The 25,527-nt window shown below is 36.6% G+C and overlaps 1 protein-coding gene across 9 annotated transcripts in view; it reads right to left on the bottom strand.

The window, feature by feature from the left end:
• LOC5568580 (protein kinase C, brain isozyme) overlaps positions 1–25,527 on the bottom strand; it is a 332,166-nt gene that overhangs the window by 114,760 nt on the left and 191,879 nt on the right. The window contains exon 5 of one of the 9 annotated variants that reach the window (XM_021855855.1): positions 15,659–15,767. The exons of the other annotated variants lie outside the window; for them this stretch is intronic. Coding sequence (XP_021711547.1) covers positions 15,659–15,767 — 109 coding nt within the window. The remainder of the gene's footprint in view (positions 1–15,658; positions 15,768–25,527) is intronic. 9 annotated transcript variants of the gene reach the window in all.

Raw genomic sequence — 25,527 nt, forward strand, 5'->3', positions numbered from 1 at the left:
TACGCCAATGTAGCGAAAGAACCTGCGGAAAAAAACACCGCACCAAGATTGAGCGTCTCAAAACCGAAACCTACATTTGCGAAGCTCTTCGGACCGAAGCCTGGGGAGGCTGCCCAGCAAAAAGTATCTCAAAAGACGAAAAGGGCTGGTACGTCGGAGAATGCTTTCGCTGTGCCGAAGCCTACCAAGCCGAACCTTGCTGAACCATCGACCAAAAAAGCGGGAGCATCCGAAACTGTGTTTGCTGCTCCGCTTTCTTCTAAGGCGAACCCCGACAAACCACTGGCTACTGCCCATGCGTTGTCCAAACCGAACCCACTCGACCAGACCACTGCTCTCGTAACTCCTCCGGTTCTCTCACAGAACCTTCTAACGACAACTCGTATGGTAACACGTCAGGCCGCCAGCGATGGTAACGAAACTGATATTTCAACAGCTTCGACGAACAGCAAACGCCGGCATGGGCGACCACCGGGCAAGAAGCTGCGACACGATGACGACACGAACGAGGAGAGCGATAATTTGATCTAATGGCGTTCATGAGTTACAATTTAGCATCAATCAACATCACCACAATCACAAATACGACCAAATTAAACGCACTCCGAACCTTTCTCCGAACAATGGACATCGATATTGCCTTTCTCCAAGAAGTTGAAAATGATCAGCTACACTTGCCTGGCTATAGCGTTGTATGTAATGTGGATCATGCAAGAAGAGGAACGGCAATAGCGCTCAAAGAGCACATTCGTTTCACCCACGTCGAAAAGAGCTTAGATGGACGTTTGATTGCCCTTCGGGTGCAAAACACAACATTTTGTAATGTATACGCTCCGTCTGGAACTGCTCTACGGGCTGAGCGGGAGCGGTTCTTCACAAACACTCTAGCTTACTATCTCCGCCACCACACAGAACATACGTTGATTGCGGGTGACTTTAACTGTGTTCTGCGACAATGTGATGCGACGGGACACAATCCCAGCCCCGCTCTTCTAACAGCTGTACAGCAGCTACAGTTAATTGACGTGTGGCAAAAAATTTGCCCAAACACACCTGGACACACATACATCACTCACAATTCGTCTTCTCGGCTAGACCGCATGTATGTTAGCCAGAGCTTAGGTAGTCATCTGCGAACAGCGGTCACTCATGTCTGCTCCTTTTCCGACCACAAGGCATTAACTGTGCGTATATGCCTACCCAATCTTGGTCATGAGCCTGGTCGTGGGTTTTGGTCCCTCCGACCGCATCTCCTCACACCGGAGAATATTGAAGAATTCCAATACCGCTGGCAATTTTGGACGCGCCAACGGCGTAATTTTCCTTCTTGGATGCAGTGGTGGTTATCATTCGCTAAGCCCAAGATAAAATCCTTCTTTCGTTGGAAATCTAAGGCCGCCTTCGATGATTTCCATCGCGAATACCAACGACTGTACGTAGAACTTCGATCAGCATACGATGGCTACTATCGGAATCCGGCGATGTTATCAACGATAAATCGAGTCAAAGCGCAAATGTTAACCTTGCAACGAAATTTCTCCCAAGATTTCATGCGAATTAGCGAGCGATATATTTCCGGTGAACCGATTTCAATGTTCCAGATCGGCGAACGAAGAAGGAGGAAAACAACCATCGACCACTTGCGAGATGAACAAAATCAGCCCATTGATGACGCGCATGCGATCGAGCAACACATGTTCGATTTCTACCGTACGCTCTATGCTGCTGAACAAACTGACGTGGTTGCAGACGAACTATTCCTATGCGAGAGAGTTGTCCCAGATAACGATCCGGCAAACGTGGCCTGCATGGGAGAAATAACACCAGCCGATATCATCATGGCCATCAAATCCAGCAGCCCGAACAAATCCCCCGGAGGTGATTCGCTCCCACGTGAGTTCTACCTTAAAACATTCAACGTCATCTGGAGAGAGTTAACGTTGGTCATGAATGAAGCTCTTGCTGGAAATTTTCCAGCTGAATTCGTCGATGGAATCGTAGTACTGGTGAAGAAAAAAGGGAACGATGAAACGGCCCACTCGTACAGACCGATATCCTTACTCAACTGCGACTATAAGATATTGTCTCGCATACTCAAACAGCGCCTGGAACTAGTAATGAGAAACCATCGTGTGCTCAGCGCAGGCCAAAAGTGCTCCAGCTTCGGACGAAACATCTTCCAGGCCACGCTGGCCTTGAAAGACCGCATGGCACAGCTTATCAAACGTAAACAACGGGGTTTACTAGCATCGTTTGATCTGCGACATGCGTTCGATCTTGTTGATCGCTCTTTCCTCTTTCGCAACATGTGCGCACTCGGCTTTAACCCGAACTTTGTTCGTCTTCTCAGCAAAATCGGAGAGCTATCATCTTCTCGCCTGCTCTTAAATGGACGTCTGTCGGGAGCATTTCCCATCGAGAGATCAGTGCGTCAGGGAGATCCGCTCTCGATGCACTTGTTCGTGCTCTACCTGGAACCACTCATCAAGAGGCTTGAGGAAACCTGCGGGCCCGACTTGGTGGTGGCATACGCTGACGATGTGTCGGTGATAGTTACATGCGAGGCCAGATTGGAGCGAATTCGAGAGCTATTTCATCGTTTTGGACGAGTGTCGGGTGCTAGGCTAAGTCTAGCAAAGTCAACGTCTGTATCAGTGGGTTACACTGACAATTCGCCACTCAAAGTGCCTTGGATGCGTTGTGAGAACACCGTTCGAATTCTAGGAGTCACCTTTGCCAACTCCATTCGGCTTATGAACAAGTTGAATTGGGATGCGCTCGTTGGCAATTTTGCTCGTCAAATATATCTGCACTCACAACGGGCGCTCACGCTACAACAGAAAGTGACTCTACTAAATGTGTTTATCACATCGAAAATATGGTACCTCGCATCGTTGCTCACGCCGGCTGCTGTGCACACAGCAAAACTGACTGCTGCGATGGGGTCTTTTCTGTGGCGTGGTATTCCAGCCAGGGTACCAATGCTGCAATTGTCCCACAATGTAGAAGGAGGTGGATTGAAATTGCAACTGCCAACTCTAAAATGCAAGGCTTTGCTAATCAACCGACATATCCGTGAAATCGACTCTACTCCTTTTTATAGTTCCTTTATTTCCCATGCAATTCCCAACCCTCCCGCAGATTGTCCTTGTCTAAAACAAATCCTATCCAATTTTCCTTTACTTCCTCTTCAAATTCAGCAAAACGTTTCAGTCGGCGCCATCCACAACTTCTATATCAGCCAAACCGATGAACCGAAAATTTCACGTGACTATCCTGCAGCCAGCTGGCCGCAAATCTGGCGAAATATTGCATCCAAGCAGTTGTCCTCGGGGAATCGAAGTTTGCTGTTCCTTCTCGTAAACGGGAAGCTTAATCATCGAAAACTCATGCATCGAACTAACAGAGCCGACGGTGAAAACTGCTTACATTGTACCGAGCCGTGCGAAACATTAGAGCATAAATTGGGTACGTGCGTTCGTGTAGAGGCAGCTTGGAGACTACTACAGCGGAAGATATCTACTTTGCTCAATGGATGGCGTAGACTTTCTATAGAGGATTTGTTGAAACCTTCCCTAAGAAATGTAGCAAGATGGAAGAAAACTAAAATACTTAAAATGTTTGCAAGTTACGTCGTCTTTATTATGGACAATAATAATGTAATAGATGTAGATTCACTAGAATTTGAAATCGATAATGCAGTATAAGAAATTATTTTGTAATTACTTTTTACTCTTTGATCAATAAACAAATTTTATGTAAAAAAAAAAAACAGTGTTGTGAAAAACTCAATTTCTCATAACTCACGCTTGATATTTTTCATGCGTGAGTTGTCAATCACGCAACTCAGCAGTCAAAAAATCATGGATGAGTTGGCTCACCTATTTGACTCATTGTTTCGTATTTCCACAGATTACTCACATACGGCAATAATTTCTTGTTAGTCTGGTAAAATTATAGTAATCCTTTCTAACGTAAACAACAACATTCGGGTTTCACTAGTTTTTGCTGGGTTTTGCGACTGAATCATTTTTTAAGGTTTGAGTTGATTGAGTTGATCTTGTATCAAAATCTCAAGCGTGAGATTTGCGAAGCAGATCTCAAATGAGTTTGATCTCACAGAAGAACGTATTGATTGAGATTTGAGTGTGAGTCTATCAACACTGCTTGTGAAAAGGCCTATTGTGCTGTGCGGCATGGCGAGACGAGTCGGTGAGGTGTCGACTCGCTTCAATTTGGTTAACATTAGTCGCCTCACGTCACCCGAGGTGAGAACGACTCATCTCGACTCACACCCGAGACTGGGTTATTAGGTTGACGCTTACCAAAAAGGAATGAAAAGTGCTAAGTAGCACTTTTCAGCACTGTTCCTTTCGGTAGGAAAAGTAGGCCGTTTTGTTGATCAACTTCTCAATGAAAAGTTGATTGATTTGCAACGGAATTGCAAAAAGTATGTTTTCGAGTTATCTTAAATAGATTTTACTGATTTGAAATTTATTGATTTAATCGAGCTAGTCTAAATCGTCAAATATGCAATTATGGGTAGATTAGGTCAAATCCACAAAAAAAAACTTATCCCTAACCTGGATTTTTTTTTATTATTTCGTTATAATTAATTAAAGCTGCATTAGTCGCTATAGCGTTTTAATCATTAGTTCAAACTGGTTATATCTCTAAATTGTTCTTGAGATCACATGGTCGCGAAAATGAAAAGTTGTCATGGGGTCGAATAAGTCATTATTTCAATAGGTCCATATGGCAGAAATAGTCATTATGCTAAAGTAGTCAATGGGTCGATTTTCGGTTGAATTTTCCCAACTGAAAAATGTTGCACAATGTTTTCTTGGGCGATGCAGTCCAATACAAATCAAAAGCCGTCGTTGCTTCAATGTACATTGACTGGGTTTCCCATTTATCCAAAATCATATAAAGTAAACATGCATAATATGGGAGAAACTACTGTATCACTGCAATAGACCAATTCAATCGCTTGCGTAAAAGTGCAATGGGGACCAAAATTTCTTTGTTTGCTGTGAGAACTGTCACTACATTATTTTTGTTTACATAAACATGATTTCTGGCGAGCATTCAGCTCCTTCCTTGACTAACATTGACCGAAAGCTCAAATGATGCCAAACAATTATTGATATATTTTTGTTCAGCGATAAACGATCTTTGTAAGATGTTAATATTCATGGCGTTTTGTTTGGAGACTTCTATAAATTTATTATTATTTCTTTTCTATTCATTTTGTGTACTTCTTACAAAAACAAATGCTCACTCAAGTTTCTCAGATGATATTTCCGTTTTAGTTATGTAACCGTTTTGATGTATAATATTCCCTTGAAAATAAATTGGGGCGTTTTGTTCGGCTGGGGTGTAAAACACCAATTTACACTACTAGACGGTGTTTCTGAATAATCTTAGGCACTCTTAAGCACCTAGTGAAATTTGTCCATTTAAAACAATTGCAAATTATATGTAATGTTTAGTTTTTCGGTAGTTGTTAACCTGAGATAGACTTTGAGCTTATAACATTATATATCGCATTTATTTGATCAGGCGTGTGCAATTTACGTAGTTTCGGTGTAATAAAATGTCCTAGCAAAAATAATTTTAACCTTTTTTTGTATGCTATTGAATAAGCTTCAAAATCACATACCTACCAACAGTTTGGTTGAGTTTTTTTTTATTATCTTTCTAAAAAACGTGGGTACGGTCGAAAAATGATCGATATTGATGATATTTCAACGCCAACTACGCTTACTGATAAAACGATAAACGACAATCTCCGCGCTACTACGACCGGAGAAGGTTCAATCCAAGCAGGCGACTGCTAGTTATTTGCATTTTTGATATTCCCTACCCATGCCTTAAGCTAAGTATGCTGTTTCGCTCAAGAAAAGTAAAGAAATTCCTTGACTGAAAGGGTCAAGAAGCCCCCTTTGAAGTGACATTTCTTCTCAACTGCGTACTGCGATCAGAAAAAAGTGATTTTCTTGACCATTTCTTGGGAGAAATTTTCCACGCATCGAGATAGGCGATTCCTTTTCTTGTCAGTAGCAAACCGGCCTTTAGCCTTAAATCTTTTGAATTTTATGCGAAGATAAATCGCAAATGACGGCGAGAGCATTAATCTTCATGCACACAGAACATTAAAGCGAAACGACTAAATGGAAAGAAATACGAAGGCAACATAAAATCAAGCAATCAATGTGTGATAATGTGCGTGAATGAAATTCAAGAAGCAGTGGATTTTTTTTTCCTTCTCATTCATGTCAATTTCTCAAGTGCAAAACATCTCACGTATCAATGAAAAACATACTGATGCATCGTCAATGGTGTCATGATGATGGAGAACAACGCGAATACCGATCCGGTTGCCGTTGTCAATGGATAAAACAGCAAACCGCTCGCCCTCCGCAGAGAATCTCTCAATCATCGCATCGCAATCGATATGTAATTGACAACGACAATGATAATGATCGAAACCGGAGAATGGTGAAAAACCGGACCGCTGCGGACCGGACGACTGCTCCTTTTAAGGTACAGCTATGCCCTGATGTAGGACGTGCAAATGAGGTAGCCATGAAAACAAACTTTAACTGGACCTTTTTTCCTAATAAATACACCGTTGTTTTCAGGTTTCTCATAAAAAGAAATAGAGCGATTTTCTGATGATGTCACCATGCAATGGACAATGTCTTTAAGGTTAAAAAGATATTCCATAATAAAACTTCGAGTTGTTTAGTGGAATACCTATAAATAAATGAAAAATCGAATTTAGTACTGTACCATTTAATTCCACTAGAGTTTGTATCCTTTGACAGATACGCGTATTTCGATCTCAACTGTAAGGCCGTCTGTACCAAAATTCGAGTCTAGTACACGACACTGAAAACGGCCTTACAGTTGAGGTCGAAATACGCGTATCTGTCAAACGATACAAACTCAAGTGGAATTAAATGGTACAGTACTAAATTCTGTTCTTCACTTATTTATAGATATTCCATGTTGGAGCCAAGCTCCCGTAGTTGGCTATACGGGTCTCCTTCCACGCGGTACCAATTATCGTCATACATCGGGGGACAGCTGTAACTCGAAATTCTTCACGCATATTCCGTTGGTCAAGTGTAAAAGTGTCAAATCGTGTGCTTTTTTTTTTGCTGGCGGTTCATAAATCATAGCAGGCGCGTGTTTCATTTTGTGTTATCTGGTTACACCGCCGAAGAAGGGAGCCTAAATTCATGCAAAGAGAAAAGCTCGTGTGTTACCCGTAAGTCGTACGCGGCCTGCTTTGTTTGCTACTCATTTTTCTTTTTAGTACACAGATATACAATGGGCAATGAGGAAAAATGCTATTTTAACAAGACTAACTTGCACGCGGTGTGTGTTTGTGTGTATGTGTATGTGTAGGGTACAGTGTGCAAGAATGGCCGTTGTTGGCAAAATTGTAAAAGAATCCCTTCTCATGTCAGCTGCGCCATCGTAGACAAAAATGGAAAGCGGGCGGAAAAAATGTGGGGAAGAAGCGAAAAGAATCTCAACAAGCTTATTTGCTCTTTACTGGAAGGCGGTTATTTGCGCATATGAATACAGATGTGCCCCGTTTCAGCTACAGTATTGACGTGCGGGCTTTACAGGTCATGTGTCAGGCAAGAAGAAGACGGGCTTCAAGGGATTACGTTCTGGTGTCGGGTGGTTTCTCTCTAGGCAAAGCCTACTCGGAATTCAGGTTGTGGCTGTGATCAAATGGGGTGTTCACTTGCAGATTGTAGCTTTTAGTGAGACGTGCTGGTGCAGTAATGGGTTCAAATTGGAGATAGATTTCTGGTGTTTGGAAGGAAGGTTTTGAACCATACAGAAGCTTGAGAAATTACTTACTGTAGACGATTTACCAACCCCTTAACTTAGTGTAATTCAATATAGAAATTGAAACTTTATTCACACACTTTGATGAATTGCAATTGATGCATTAGATATTTGCCATCTGGAACCGAATCTGTTTTAAGATTGTTCATATCGTGTGCAGTTTTTTTAAATCTATTTTTTAATTACAAGAAATCATATTTTCTTTGGAAATTCAACTATACCATTTCACAATGATAAAATACGTATGCTCAACTAACTAAGAATTTATTCAATGAGCTCACATCTACTCATTCATATCCTCAAAAGATATATATCACGTATTTTTTTTAGAGTAAAACCTTTTTTTTATCAAAAAGTTGCATATTTTCTTGGAAAACCAAATAAATGCTCTGCAATTAACATTTTTAATGCTCGAATTAAACTAAATACAGTTAACTCTCCCTTACTCGATATTCCGTATCTCGATATCGAGTTAAGGTGAAGATCAATCGAAGCCAAAGATCAAAATTTCAAGAGCACGGATCTGGAGAACCAATGATCCGTTCGAGCTGAAAACCTAATCGATTGGTCACCACCAGCTAGTGACCAATCGATTAAGTTTTCAGCTTAAACGGATGTTTGGTTCGCCAGATCCGTGCTCTTGAAAATTTGAAGTTTGGCTTCGATTCATCTTCACCTTAAAGAACCATAGTAATAGTTGGTTTTAATGGCAACCTCGATTGTCCCTTGGATCGCAGTTGCACTGGTTTTGTGTTCTGTAACTCGATACCTCCCTAACTCAATGGTCCCTTCAATATCGCGTAAGGGAGAATTAACTGTAGCATAACATCTGTATACTAATCAAATTTATATATTACGTACTATATTTAAGAAAAAAAAAATATCTCATTAACAGAAAGCTGAGAAGAATGAATTTTTGCTTCAAAACCCTTATCTTTATGGGAAAACAAAAAAAAGAATTATAAAAAAAATTAAAAAAAATATCTGGCAGTTGTAAAGTATTTTTCCCATCTTATACAGTCAGTACAGTCTTATATTTGCATTACTAAATATTACTTTTTTCTTTATTAGGCCACCCAAATGACGATCCATACATTTCTAATCGTCCTAGTTTGAGATACTATATTAGTAGGTCTGGATTATTTCATAATTGGGGTACCCTAATGATTGACCATAATAATAATGTATGCTCTTAATAGACCACCGTAATGCTTTTCTAACTTATTTTATACCTGAGCGGTTCCACAGAAAATGACGACTTTTTTCCCAAATTTCATTTTTATATATTTTTGATTTGGTTGAAATTTTGCATATGCTTTCTTTATGCCCAAAAATGCATCATCGGCTCGCCATTTTGACTCTAGCCTTACTTTTGAGAAGGGCCTAAGAAAAAAGTCCTTAATAATTTTCAAAAAATTATAACTTAGAAACGGTTTGTCCGATCAGTTTGGTGTCTTCCGCAATGTTTTAGGTTATTGTTGAGATTATCTGGAAAAAAATATACACTGTAAAAAAAATGTTGTAATTTTTATGTATCGAAAATAAAGCTTATATATCAATTTTCTCAAAAATATTATTTTTGATTTTTTTATTTTTTTATATGTTAAAATAGACAAAAAATGAAGTATTTTGCACAGTGGGTCAAGATGGAGAAATCATGGACAAAAAAGTTATGATTTTTTGAAAATAGGTGAATTTTTGAAAATGGTCATAATAAACTTTTTAAATACTTTTAAACTCGATTTTATGAGAGTACGCAAAATTTATAACAAAAAAGGTATAGGGAAAAATCAGGCTAACTTTTACCGTTTTAAAGATACAGCGATTTTAATACAAAATTATGATATAATTTTCAATTTTCGGTCATTATAATATAACTTAGAAACGGTTTGTCCGATTAGGGGGGACTATCTGGTTGTAAATTTTGCGTACTTTCATAAAATCGAGTTTAAAAATATTTAAAAAGTTTATTATGACCATTTTCAAAAATTCACCTTTTTTCAAAAAATCATAACTTTTTTGTCCATGATTTCTCCATCTTGACCCAGTGTGCAAAAGACTTCATTTTTTGTCTACTTTAACATAAAAAAAATCAAAAAAACGATTTTTGAGAAAATTGATTTTTAAGCTTTATTTTCGATATATAAAAAATTACAACATTTTTTTACAGTGTATATTTTTTTCCAGATAGTCCCAACAATAACCTAATACATTGCGGAAGACACCAAACTGATCGGACAAATAGTTTCTGAGTTTTAATTTTTTGAAAATTGTTAAGGCTTTTTTTCTTAGGCCCTTTTCAAAAGTAACGCTAGGGTAAAAATGGCGAACCGATGATGCTAAAAGGCATTTTTGGGTATAAAGAAAGCATATGCCAAATTTCAGCCAAATCAAAAAATACAAAAGTAAACCGACATTCGAATTCAAATGGAACCGCTCAACTATAACGTTAACCAAATTGCACTGTGGGGCAGCGACGCAATCTGGCAGGACAAAATTAATAGATCGGTAACAAAGAATTTCCGGCACTTGGTGTATGGGGCAAAGTTTTTTGCTAGAACGAGGACCATCTACTGGCATTAACGGATAGTTCGCAAATTGTCCACATAGGTAGCGCAACAAACTTGTCATATACAAAGGTTTTCAATTTGATAAAATAAACAACTCTCTAGAAAGCGTTTGGCAGTTAATGGCAAAGTGAGATAAAATCAGTGGAAAATGTTTGCTTACACCGTGGTCGACATTTTTCTCAAGAATCATTTCATATAATATATTTTGCTGACAAAAATTTAACAAACACACTAAATCTTTGAAGAAATTTAAATAAGGCTGATACAAATATTAATTTTCTTTCATGTAACCACCCCCCCCCCTCCTTCAAAAATCCAATTCATCATTTTATATCAGTTAAGTTTTTTTCAATTTTTAAAGTAAAAATCAGGTAAAATAATGATCCAGAGGACGTTTCATCTCGATACAAGTCTGTTAAAGTTTTTGGAAGCATTCCATTCAAAGAAATCACAAAATTGAGATTAAGTAACCTAAAAGTTCTCAAAGCCCAAATAATGTTCAGATCGCTAGCTTTGGTTTAAAATCTCTGTTTCAAAACATCCAAGGATTGATCGACACTCTTTCCGCTTAAAAACAAATTTATAATCTCACGACAAGAGACGTGCACTCTGAAATATTAGTAGATATATCAACAGGAATATATAATACAGTTTGTTTTTTTCTGTATCAAAATTAACTTATTCATAAATAATTGACAAATCATATTGACAATATTTAACTGTCATATGATCAAATTTTTCATGGCACACTATATCAATCAAATCGTTAAATAAAAACATAAATATCCCCATTTTCAATATACACTTACTTTCAAATTACTCGTTATCAAGTCAAGAAACTGCTCTTAAAATGAATTTCATGGCTACTATGATGGCTTATTTAACAGTTTTCAGAAAGTTTTTGTTCCATGACTTGTTATTTCTTTAAGACAAATGTGCCAATCATTGCAAAATATGTAAATATCTCAAAAACATCAAAATTTTCACATCTGCTTCATCAAGTACAGTTCTATGTTGTCTGGAAAATTTAGCTTGCGATTTTTTACGCTTTTAGAGACATTATGGCTCAAAAATTCAACTATTTTTCAAAAAAAATTGTTATTTATCAATTTTTATGTGTGGTATTATTAAAAATTCTCCACTAGAATTTGTGCTTGCAGAAGTCTCAAGTGCAATAAAAAGTTAGATTGTGGCACCACCTATGTGGACGATGTACGAGCTATTCGTTTATATTAGTTGAAGGTCCAAATAATTACAAAAAATTTTGCCGAAAACATCAGTTACCAGAAAAGCTTCGTTTTCGAGCCATTAATTTTATCCCACCAGATTGCGTCCCTGGCCCATAGTGCATTGATTACATTAGAACAAAACAAACAAACATTGATTACAAATTAGAACAAACTTTTGATCACTTTAAAGTCTGGTCCCCAATACTATGGGTCACCCTAGATTACGGCTTATTTTTCAAAAGATCTCAAAACCGAAAATTCGTGTGCTCTAATGAATTCAAATCACATTAGAAGAGAAACCTCTAATTTTGAGCCTAAAATATTAAAATTTAGAGGTGGCGCAAGCGTTTTGAAGGTGAATTTTCATGTTATTAAAAATGGCCTTCAGTGAAATCACCATAACTTCGGTAATTTCTAACCAACTTTGAAACTTTAGGCACCTGTATCTCTCAAATTAAAGGTATGAAAACTTTGTAGAACACCAAATTAGTCAAAAATCGAAACTAGTCCAAGTTAAAAGAGTTTTCTCTAATTTTTTCTTCATTATACTCAAAACTTCATGTATGTTTGACCATAACTTCAATAATACTCAACCGATTCCAAATCTTTTGACTTAGTTTTGTAGAAACTACCCAAAACATGATTTTTAATGATAATTTATTTTTATTTCTTTGGATTATTTCAGTTTTTTTTTTTTGCCAAAAATTATATATTTCCTATAAAACTTAAGTTTATAAAGCTTCTTGTTGGGGACGGACCTGGTGTAGTGGTTAGAACACTCGCCTCTCACGCCGAGGACCTGGGATCGAATCCCATCCCCGACATAGTCACTTTTAACGTAAAAAGTTATAGTGACGACTTCCTTCGGAAGGGAAGTAAAGCCGTTGGTCCCGAGATGAACTAGCCCAGAGCTAAAAATCTCGTTAATAAAGTCAAACCAACCAACCAAGCTTCTTGTTTTAATTACGAGTTAGATAGCGCATATATTATTTAACACGTGCAAACATATTTTGGGCTTCAAAATTATTTAAAAATTGTTGCAAAGACCTTTTCAAAGGTTAAACAAATGAGTTAAATCAGTTTCAACTTTAAAAATATTGTTAACTGACAAACATAATAAACTGTCGTTTTTCGTTGAAAATCGTGTTTTTGTGCAGTTGTTGTTGAATTACTTGGTCAAAACATATTTTTAGTGAAATGCGATGTATAAAAAGTTTGAAACCAATTTAATAAGCTTCAAAACCATGCAAAAAGATTTGGAATTGGTTGAGTATTTATGATGTTATAGTCAAACAGAGATAATTTTTTTAATAAAATGAGGAAAAATTTGGAGTAAACTACTTTTAATTGAAACTAGTTTTGATTTTAGACGAATTTGGTGTTCTACAAAGTTTTCATAAATTTAATTTTGGAGATAATGGTGCTAGATGTTTCAAAATTGGTTGGAAATTACCGAAGTTATGGTAACTTTACTGGAGGACATTTTTTAGAACTTTAAAATTCACCTTCAAGCCGCTTGCGCTATCTCTATATCTAAATATTTCTTGCTCAAATTCTGAGGTTTCTCTTGGCATGTGGTTTAAATTCATAAGAGCAAACGAATTTTTGGTTTTAAGAACTTTTGAAACATAAGCAGTACAGTGGGCTAAAACGAATCCAAAATAGCAACTTTTGAAAGCAGCTGGTTTGACATGATATTTCTTTTAATGTTAAATTCACAAAGAATCTAATGGTGATGGTCCTATCTTGTGCAAGCTTTGGGATGTGAATTTGAGGTTGCTGAACCTAACGCAACGTTTCTGAGAAGGAAATGTTTCTGCAGTCACAATTTTGATCGCCTAGTATAAAACAAACAATAGTTTTATTGATGTTGAAATAAAATATAAAGTATTAAGTATGTGATTTATTTTATTTTTATGTGATATAATCTGCTAATTATACAAAATAGGAATTCAACTATTATTTAAAGTTTGAATTCTGTGGTGAATTAAGCAAAAACTCGTCATACAAGCTGATAAACTTGCATGCAAGTTGGCTGAAATCGTCAAATTCTGCGTTTTCAACAAGCAAAATCTCAAAAAACTTGACGTGCTATGGTATTTTGAAAAAAAAAGGGTGATAGATTTAGCAACCCTAAATTAACTAAAAAACGATATTTTGGTACGTGAGGCAAAAAAGTTTTCCAAAGTGTCATCAATCGATTCCTCGTTATTATTTTTCATGGAAATAGTTGTATGGTACATTTTTAAACCAGCGGTATCTCAATGGTGCGGTTTTGGGTCCGTTTTTGCATGCTATGCAATTGTTTTTGTTCTCTTGATTAGCGCTTTTGAAAGTTGAATGTGCAACTTATAGGGTTTTTGTTTTGGGTTTTGAATTAGCAAAGAAATTACAACTGTCACAGAGCACTTGCCAAGAACTTGCAAATCACAAAGTGCTGCCAAGAGATGATATGATTTTTTATGAAAATATGAAATTTTATGACATGAGAATACAAAACACTCTGATTTCAAAGGGGTAAATATTTATTTGTAAAATAAATAGTTGAATTCCCATCTAAAACCAAACCATAGTAATACTTAATAGAAAAATTGTGATAAGGCATTTTTCTCGAAAAAAAAATTGTTATATACAAATTAGGCTGATACAAATATTAATTTTCTTTTATGTCCAAGACCACTTGGAAGGTATCAGGGGGGGGATTAAAATTAATAAGGAACAAAAATATATAAATGAAAAAAAAGTTATTTTTCGAATTTTTATTTTTAACGACAGTTGTTGAACTTTTTGCAATCGTCATATGGATCATTATTTTACCTGTTTTCACTTTAAAAATAAAAAAAAAAACTAGCTGATGTCAAAAAATGATGAATCGTTTTTTTTTCTCCCCTTCAAAATTTTCGGATTTTTTAAGGGGGGGGGGGGTGACATAAAAGAAAATGAATATTTGTATCAGCCTTATAAGGGTATGGATATTCTTATCTAAGTATTTTTGTACATTATAAGCATAAGTTTCAAAAAGCAGATTTTAATAGTTTGGAGCAAAAAAATGGATTTCGATGAAAATATGCAATTCGTGATCCGAACACCCATTTGTCTCACGTTTTGTGAAAACTCTTATCAATCGAACCCATTGCTCAAAGTACATGAAATACTGTTGACTAGTCTTATCAAAATATAGAGACAGGGTTTGCAAAACATACATCTCTGACAAATACTGTCTAACTTTTAAATTAAGGAGAAGTTGAATTCTGCCGAAAAAAAATAGAAGCATTATCTTTTCGAATTTTGGATTCCTGGAATTCATTGACAATATTAAACTTATTTCAAGAAATATTTTTAACAACTTTTTGAACAGATTTTAATTATTCGATTTGTTTTTTTATTACAGCGGTTTTCAGCCTTAAGCCAGTTCACCTCTTATGATACTTTTGGTTTTCATTGATATTTTTTCAAACGTCTATTCAAAATACTTATATTTTATTCAAGAAAGTCATACATATCTATTCTATTCTAATCACTGTGCGAATACGACGATCAACTAGCAATGTGCTCCGGTTAGCTATTCTAAGGGCAACAATTTCTCAAGAGGAAAAAAAAATAAAAAAAAAAAAACAAAAATGGCCCTAACAGTTCCATCAGGGCATAAAATATGCATTCCGATTTGTGCTGCACCACACCAAATTTTACATCAAACCTAGACAGGCTTTCGCAGCAGTCTATTCTACTTGTCATTCACTGATAGGACAAATTTTACAACTCTGGATTTCTTGTGGTCTCTATTTTCAAAATTCATAAAACGGAAAACTAGATTGTGATTGTCCTAAAACGTTCACGGTAGGTTGCTATGATCGATTTCCTCCCGGATGGGGTAATCGGGTGAATGAGTGAGCAGGTGGATGGGGTGATTGTTCGGCGGGAGAAAGAGATGGAAAGCGCGAGAAGAGAGAAAATCGGTGAGAAAGAGAAAGAGTGAGGGCGGAATACCTGAGCATTTTAAACCCTGATGCGCAATCCCATGCAGCATCGAACCGCAGTGATCGCAAAAGGTTGGTGTAATGAAAGTGTATCCTTGCCATTTATGCGGATTTTGTGCCTACAGGAAACAGAAAAAGAGATACTGAAAGATAACACAATGGAAGAAAAAGAGTGAAAGAAAGGAGGGGGAAACTTGAGCGTTTGGGGGGGTGGTGGCAAAGCGGCCTTTTGTGGGAAGGTGTTGCGCCGTAGTGAGGGAATGTAAGATAACACAAAAAACTTTAACGGAAAAGAAAATTTTGGGCCATGAAAAAAGATTCCAGTAGCTGATAGGAACCGGTAGGACAATGGAAAAGGTAAACTCGGAGGCGCACCAAGCCAGAGGTACGCAAAGAGTAACGAATTTTGTTTGATGAAGGTTGGGAACATGGGTCTTCTTTACACTGGCAACGGTTGCTACGCTCGGTTAGATCCACTTTCACACGCCTACTGTGCCGTTGAGAGCAGACCGGAATTTGATGAGCTCCCGCTGTCTAGCGTAACAAAAAAAAAAAACCTGTTGCATAACTATAGCTTGTTACTCATTTGCTACCGTTTCGTAACCTTTTTCAGCTTGGAATCATCTCGTGGTAGATTTTTGCCTCAACCCATAACTATGCTAAACTTTCGCGCTCGTAGTAACGAAAATAATTCCCCAAAAGCTTCGAAAACAAATCTCCATCTACGAAAACCAACAGCCGGTAGGTAACAGTATGAGAAGAGTAAACTTGGAAGGTCATTGCAGGTGGATAGTTCGAAGCGAGAGAAGCGCAAGTAGCAAATCTAATAGATGCACTCATTATGTAAGACAACACCAGAACGGGCATTCAAAGCTGTATTATCTACGAAGCTGTATTCAGAACGACAGAACGGGGAAAAAGAAGAGATAGAAAAAGAGTTAGTCGACACTAAACTGTTGCACTATGCGGTGTGATATACATGTGTGTAGAGCTAGAAGCGTCAAAGCAAATTCCCCTTTACAGGCTAGAAACTATAGCGAGAGTAGCAACGGCAAGCACAATGTCCTGTTTCTGTACGGTGCCATGTCCTTGCTCGCGTCGTCGCCACCAGGACAAAGTTGCTAATGATAGTGTTATATTGTTCAGTAGTGATATTCAATTGTGATGGTTATGGCTAATAACAATGGTGTGGCTACGAAGTTGACTGTGATGTTTAGCGATTATGATGATGATGGTGATGGTTTTGGTCTCGAGCGCAGTAAGCCATGTTCTGTAAATTTTTGCTCAAGCACTGCCTGCTGTGTATCATTTTTTAAAATTCGAATAATATTTTAAATTTTAGGTGATATTCGACAAAATAGTTTAACGGCGTAATAAAATTAGAAAAAAATCAAAATATGGTTATATATTAAAACTGATTATTAATAAATGTGTGCCATTAGTATTAACTAAGTTCAACGGTATATGTAAAGATAAAAAAAGTTTTTGTTAAATCTAAACTTGTCAACCCCTTTTTATATAATCACGACCAAAATATTTTTTTTTCAGAGAAACGTTAAAATTCATTTAAATATTCATTAAATATAAAGATCTGAAATTTTAATCATCCTCTCCATGTCACAACACAACTGCATTTAGTTAAATTTATGATTTCAAATCCTGAGTTCCTAGTAAGTAATCTATAGATGAATTGAGTTTGAAAAACAATCATGCGGGAAATGATTTTCGTTTAATTGTACTTTGCCCATTACAATCATTTGCATTTGATGTAGTCCGCATCTTCCAGGATTCAATGTTAATTTGCATCTCAAAGTGCTGCACTGCTTCTTCTTTCTTCGTAAATGGAGAAAAGATTGACATTTTCTGAAAAATTTGATCCATGCTTACTTTGATAGAAATTTTAAATTTTGCTGTTTCCAACGTCGTTTGCATCGCAACCATTTTTTTCCTTTTTCTTTCGACATTTTGTCCCTAAACTATTTTCACTCCAAGAATTCTTTTAAGAACTATTCCGGAGATTCCACCAGAAATGCATCTAGGGATTCTACAAAAATAGTTTCATGAATTCCCTTAGAGGGTCCTCAAGAGTTTTCTTTAGGAATTCTACAAGGAATACCTCCAGGAACATCGCTACACGAATTATTCTATGGGTTTTTCAAGATAATCTAGGGATTCGCCTTGAAATTTCTCCTGTGATTTTTACTTGGCATCCAAAAAATCGTCCTGAGATTTCTTAAAGAATTTCTGTACAATTTCCATCGAATATCCATGCATTTCTCCAAGGTTTTCATTAAAAAGAATAAGAACTCCTCCAGGGGTTCCTCCGCGAATTTTCTTAGTAAATCCTCCAGGAACTCGTTTTTTGAAGAAGCTTTTTGAAAAACACCTGGATAAGTTCTTGGAGCGATTCCTGGAGGGAAGCGTTGGAAAAATCTAGAGTGATCCCCGATTAAATTCCATTAAGAATCCTTGGAGAAATTCTTGCAGGAGCCTATGGAGGGATTTTTGAGGAAATGTTTGAAAGAATTCCTGAAGAAATCCCTGGAACACATTTGATGTTTGATTTCATAATAAAGACTGCGTAGACGAAAGGCATATTTCATTAAAATTTTCAGTCTATTCTCAAGCAGCTCCTGGAACAATTTCTAGAGGAATTAATGTAGGAATTTTTAAGAACAATCCTTGGAGAAATTCCTGGAGAAATCTCTGCAGGAATCCCTGTAGGAATTTTCCTAGGGAAATCCCTGAAAGAGTTTCTGTAGAAACTCGTGTAGGAGTCTTTGATGGATTTTGTAACTCAGGCCTGCCCAAGCTTTTTGAACCGCGATCCAGAATTTCAGCAATAATATTGCGCAGAGGCCAAAAAATCCATATTTTACCGAAATTCTTCTGGAAAAAAATTGAGATAATCGTTTTTGAGCATCATACTTAGGATAAAGTAAGAATTCCACTCGTTATTCAATAGAGATCTTGCGAAGGAGTGGTGTTTCAAGAATATGTCTGTATTTAGTTCAAGAATCGCTTAAAATCCTGAACTAAATTTCTTATTAGAAACATGTTAAAGATGTTACAGTCAAAGCTCGTTATAACGACAACTTTTTTTGTGACAAATCTCTCTATACCGACGTTTTCAAAAGTTCCTTCAAATTGCCATAGTAATTTTATCTTTTATAGCAACATTTATATGTTTCGAATATTCTCTATTATGACATTCGAGTTACATTCGATAGTCACCCAGTATGACGACAATTTGGCGCCCTTTTAATTATTTTAATACAATTATGATCATTTTCTTCCACCACGCTCCATAACGACATCTAACTTCTTTATGATGCTACATCTCCTCAACGGTGGACCCTTGCGATGTCGCTATAACGAGCTTCGACTGTATAAGAATCCTACTCAGAATGTTGTCAAAATTCCGCCCATCATTATTTAACAATCAAGCCTAGAGTTATGAAGGAATTCAGCGTGACATTTGGTAAAAACCCAACACAGAATCTCCAATCTAAAATTCAGTTTTGGAACCTGCGAGATATTTGTCCAGGATTGTATCAATTTAGCCTATTCCCATCATATTTTATTTAAGCTTTATTGAAATACAGTCTCTCCTATCAAATATTAAAGAAAGTCGTGGTATATTGTTGTAAAAACTTCAATCAAATTATTGTAATTATTAAAGAGTATGATTTCTCATCATGAGCCTCAAACTGATTCACGCAAGCTAGATTTATACGTAGAATAATTTTGACGCTTATTAATTTCAAAACCGAGTGTTCTAGTATTCAATACAACTAATTAACCACGAGTTGAAAAAGTTACAACAATGTTGTTCCATGTGTTTGTCATGAAATTTTTTCTTAAGATTGTATCCCAATTCGCAAAAGTTGGGACAAACGATTGTTTGAGCGTTTGGTTTATTGCTTGTTTTGTGTCTGTTTCGGTGACAATTTGATTTGCTGAGTATTAACAAAATATGATATCAAGTAATTTTAGAAGATTTAAAAACTAATTGAGTAATAAAAAGCTGAAATATTAGCGTGAAATTCAATCGAAACTTTCAATAATGATCCTTGGTATGTTCTAACTTCAAATAAGTAGAACAGTCTGCGGGACAGACATGGGAAGAGTCTTCGAACTCTTCGTGGACCGTACAAAATAACGTCGTTGGGCAGCCCTGGTCTAAGTTAATTATTGAAGGACTCCTGGAGGCATTCTGTAGAAATTTTCCTAATGTATTCCCTGATGTGAGTGAATTTCTGGTGAAATTCCTGCAGGAATTCACGGAAAAATATCTAGAGGAATTTCCAGAGGAACTCTTGAAGGAATCCCCGGTGGTCTTTTTGGAGGGTCAGAACGAATCCCTGGAGAAATTACTGCGAAATCGCTGGAATCGCGAGAAATCCTTGTAGTAAGTCATGCAGCGGTTTTCCTGATGGTAACTCTGGGAAAATTCCTGGAGGAAATTCTTGAGGAATCCCTCGAGAAATTGATGAGTTGTAGAACGCCAAGAGGAATTCCTGATGGAATTCATCGAGGATTTCCTTGTAGAATCTTTGAAAAGTTGCGTGTAGAAATCCAGGAAAATTCCGGAGAAATCATTAGAGAAATATCTAGAGTAAACATTGAGGAGATTGTCCTAGTGTAACTCCTGGAGTAATTCTTTGAAAAAGCCTTGAAGATATCTCTGCAAGAATCCTTGCAGAAATTTTCCTCTGCAAAGTCTCTGGAAGATTTTCTAATATCTGAAGAAATCGCTTGAATATTTTCAAATATCTGAAGAAATCGCTTGAAAAAATCCTGCAGAAATCTCCGGAGTAGAATTCTTAGAAGAATTGCGAAACAGATCCTCAAAGAATCCCAGTAGAAAATTTACTGGAAGAATCTATGAAGGAATCACTAGAAACATTCCTGCAGGAACTTCTTGTGAAATCTCAAAATAAATCCCTGAATATATTTTTTCGCATGAATCCTTGGTGGATTCCCTAGTCGATCCTCTGGAGAAACTTGTGGAAGACCTTTTGGAGGAATTGATGAAAGTATTGCTGGAGCCCTAGAAAATCTAAAATATTTCATGGCGAACAAAAGTTCTTCCTGAAGGAATCAGTGGCAAAATCCCTAGTGGAATCCCTGAGGATATCGCTGTAGGGATTACGGTAGAGATTATCTTAGCGAATTTTCTGGTAGACTCCCTAGAGGCATTTTCGAAAAAAATCCTGGAGACATCTCTGGAAGACTCTCTGCCTCTGGATATTTTTTGAGAGGAATTTTTGAAGGAATCTCTGGAAATTTTCCTGAAGGAACTCTTGGATTCACATATGACCTGGTAGCAAGATGGCGATTGCTGTCAAAAAATATAATTCATTGCAAATGGGTAATTTTTAATCCTTAATGCATAATGGGTCCCTATTTTTTGTAGCGCACTCCTAGAGGTCACTGAAAGCTTCTTTTAGCATGAAAATGTTCGTTTTCAGAATTTGGCAATTGCCAGAATATTTCAGATTTTTATTTTTTTCTCTCTACATAGTTACAGCTCATTTTTCGTGCCGATTGGCCAAAAATAACCCCAATGCACAAGGAAGGTTAAGAAGTTCGAAGTGACGAACAAACCTATATAACAAAACTTTAGTATGACAAAGCTAGTAATATTTTTTAGAAATTTATTTTGAGTTCGTTTTGAAATTCTCAAATTTGGCAAAGGGTAAAGTACTCCAGGGCCTTTAGGATAAACTTCATGCTTTTAAAAATAAAACAGAAATTTCATCAAATTTTAACGAACTCAACAAAGGGTTCCACTGCTCCCAGCATTTGAATTATGTCAGGGCTTAAAACTCAATGACTTCTTTGAGTTCCTTTAGGAAACCCTTGGAGAATCTCTGAAAGAATCCCTGGAGCAATTTTTAAGAAGAACTCATGGAGTTCCATCTCTGGTGGAATTTCTGGAGAAATCATTGGATGAAATCCTAGGTCCAGAAGTATTTCTGAAGGAATTTCTGGAGAAATTTGAAGGAATTCCTTAAAAAATACTGAACTAATCCTTGGGGAAATCGCTGAAGGAATTTCTGGAGGAATCATAGGACGAATTCTCTAAAAATCGCTAGATGATTCTCTAAAGGAATCCCTGAGAGATTTCCTTGAGCAATTTATGGAGAAATTTCTGGAAGAAGAAACAAATTCGTGAAGGAATCAATAGAGAAATTTTCTAATAGAATGTAAATATGTTAACAGGATTTCTCAACGCAATCTTCTGGACCTTTTTTTAAATTCACCAATAAATTCACTGATAAAATTGTACTGGAAATGTCCAAACCCATAGCGAAATCCTAACAAGTATTTCCGATGTAATCTCTAGTGGAGTTCCTGAATATATAAATAAGAAAAAGAAATATTTCGAAGCTTTTGAATATTTACGACACTTAAAAGTTACTTGTACGAATTTATTGAGAAATCCATAAAATAATTATAAAATCCTGGAAGGAATACTAATACATTTGAAGAGATATTTCTTGATACATTCTCGGAGAAATACAGAATCTCAAACAAAACCCTTTGATAAATCTATAGATGAATACTTTGGACAAATTCTGTAATCATCTGTGAAGAAATATATTAATGGTATTTTATTAAATGCATTCTGAAAGAATTTTGGTGAATTTTTGCACTCATAAATGAAGGAATGACAAAAGCAACGATTTCAAGGCCCCAGGGGGCGAAAATGTGCAAACATAAATTTGAGTTGCGAAAACGTTAGTAGAAGGCATATGTGATAATTGGGAACAACTCATTATAATTGGATGAGATACTTGTACATAATCCTTATGGAAGATTGCATCTAACAATAGAAATATAAGTAGTAGAACGCTAGTGGCGCTGTTATCACAAAATAGAATTATTTTATTATTACTTACTGTTGAAGTTTTTGATTGCTTGTTTAGTGCCATGTTGTAGAGAATGCTTTAATTTTGTCGAAAAAATTGATTTGACACTTATAGACCCAGTACTCAAGCTGTCAGAGCGCAACAAACTAGATGTTGGTCACACGAACAGTCACGACATAAGCGTTCTACGGCTAATGCTTCTACTCATCTAACTTACAGTTAATTCATATTTGTCTGCGCTTCAAGGCTCAGATTCAATCAATCATACACAAAAAATGAAGATTTCTCTAAAGAAAATGTTTATGTTCATGCATTTAGAAAATTTTAAGCATTTTATTCTATTGAAAATTGTACTTTAAGATTTATCTGAATGTCGATAAATTTTATAAAAGCAATTTAAAGACTAGAAACTGCCGTGAATCGCAAGTCAGTCTCATCTGCATTTTCGTCAGAATTGAGTTGAGTTCAGTTTTCAACATCTCCTCCAATGCTCTTCCAGCTGCTCTAACAAAATAATATGATTTGTTCGGGGTCCTTCTTTAGTCGAGTGGTTAGAGTTCGCGGCTATGCTGATGGTGTTTGGGTTCGATTCCCGGTCGGTCCAGGATCTTTTCGTAATGGAAATTTCCTTGACTTCTCTGGGCTTAAAGTATCATCGTACCTGCCATACGATATACGAATGTGAAAATGGCAACTTTGGCAAAGAATGCTCTCAGTTAATAATTGTGGAAGTGCTCATAAGAACACTAAGCTGAGAAGTAGGCTCTGTCCCATTGAGGACGTTAAAGCCAAGAAGAAGAAGATTTGTTCGGAAAAATTACGAAAAAAACAGCAAGTCAAATGGTCCCATAAAGAAAAGTAACCGCATATCCGTCCCAGTCTGATTAAATAGCTTATTATGCATGAAGTAAGATAGTTTATTTGTCATTTATACAGCAATTTTCAGTACTGTTCTGAATGATTGACTATTAATCAAAAATGCACTTTTAATCTGTGAGAAGATTCATTCTAAGATATCAGTACCAATGCTGGGAATGGTAATAGTAGTAGGCTTGAATTTCGCGAAAATCACGTGGCTTTCCCAGTACAATAGTTCAAAAAAGTGAATTTCATCAAGTAGCCTATGTTGGGAGCAGAGGCGTCGCGTCCACATGTGCAACATGTGCACTGCACAGGTGGCAACTCCTTCATCATAACCACCTACAATATGTACTACTTTTGAAGTACAATTCATTAGTTCTCTTAATAACATTAAATTTAGTCCATTTCGTTGTCTCTATTATTGATAGCTTGCAACGCAATTTTCATCTAGCAAAATATATGTCGATAAATTTTTGCTTGCATTTAATTGCAAAAGCTATTTGGTGCGACGCGCGATCTTTGACCAAATTATCTCTGCGGCCAGCGCGATGCATGCTACGCAACACTTTGTTCCACGCTACACTCCGCTGCTGTGACGATGAAGACCAACGCGTGCACTCTCATCGGAAAACGCGTTGTCTTGTATCGTACACGCAATTCTGTATATGTGGTAGAAGGCTTTTTGAACTATAAATGCGAGTGTGTAAGTAGCCAAAGCGCCAACTCTGCCTGGTGCACAGTTTTGCTACATTATCAATTGGATCAGTGCGAGCGTGCGGATGGGAGAATTAAGAGCGAAATCAATCTACGGGAGATATTTTGCTTGCTCTCTTTTGACTTGGCGCCTTCAGCATCACCACGCTTGTGGTGTGAAGGCATAGGAAGGTGGATTTTTCAGGCGGCTGACGGTAGGAAGTTTCTTCAAGTTTGGCACTGGCGCTGCTGTTTTTGTACAATACTGGTTAAAAATCTCGCTTTTAACATACAGCGTGGGGGTACTTGCAATAGTCAGTTAGATGAAAACCAGAAAATAAATTCAAGAGCGGTCGTTTTCTCCGTCATCGTCAGCATCTTGACGCTTGTGGTGTGTTTTAATGCTCAACGCTCCGTAATCGTAATCATCGTCATTATCGAAACTTCAAAAGCAGTGTTTCTGTTCAAAACTAAAAATTATTCGATTAAAATGAGTTCACGAAAAAACTGCTTTTGAAAATTCCGAAATCAATTACGGATCTTTCCCCCTTAAGGCGCAAGAGAAAATGGCACAAAAGTAAAAACTGAAAAAGCAGTTTTCTCCTTTTTAAACAACAATTTGATGAAAAAATTTTTTTTTTTTTTTTAATCTTTATTAGAGTGTATTTTAGCGCACGAGGGCTAGTTCTACACTACATTTGATGAAAATAAAAAAAACGATCTTGATTTAATTCTATGTACAGATATGTAAGCAATGATTGTAGTACAGGTCGGACTTGATTATCCGGAGTATCGATTTTTTTTCACTCCGGATAATCGAATCACTAAAAGAAAAATTAAAATCTGCAATAAAATAACTTAAATATTAAATTTTGTTGTTGTTTTATTTATATGATGCAGTGGCGTAGCTAGAAATTATTTCTAGAAACATTAGGGGAAGAAAAAAAAATTACCAGCATACACAAACAACCTTTTTTACACCCCCCTTTTCTTCCCTACCTTTAAAACTGTTAAACCATTCATTGTATATTGCAATACTGTTTATTATCTCAAATGTATGTATAAAAACTGAAAAACAAGAGCATAAAAAAACATACTTCGGATAATCGAGTCTAAAATTCCGGATAATCGATCCCGGAGTCCGACCTGTATTGCAATATTAGCTAGAATCCAGTACTTTATAAATTGTCACTGATAACCCGCATAGTTAGAAGTATTTTCATATTCAATTTTACAATTTACTTATAATGATGACTAATAATTAAAATTGAGAAAGTGTTGGTTGAGCTGATAAATCAAACTAAGCAACCCGATTAGCTCATGAAATTTAAAAAAAAATTGAATCAACTGAAAGATCAGAAGAAAATTATATTTGAAAACGAAGGCTAGTAGCCACTGGTTAAATATTTTCATTTACTTTAAAAAATGGTTTGAACGTAATAATGAG

Source organism: Aedes aegypti, chromosome 3 (assembly GCF_002204515.2).
Source record: "Aedes aegypti strain LVP_AGWG chromosome 3, AaegL5.0 Primary Assembly, whole genome shotgun sequence".
Lineage (NCBI taxonomy): Eukaryota > Metazoa > Arthropoda > Insecta > Diptera > Culicidae > Aedes > Aedes aegypti.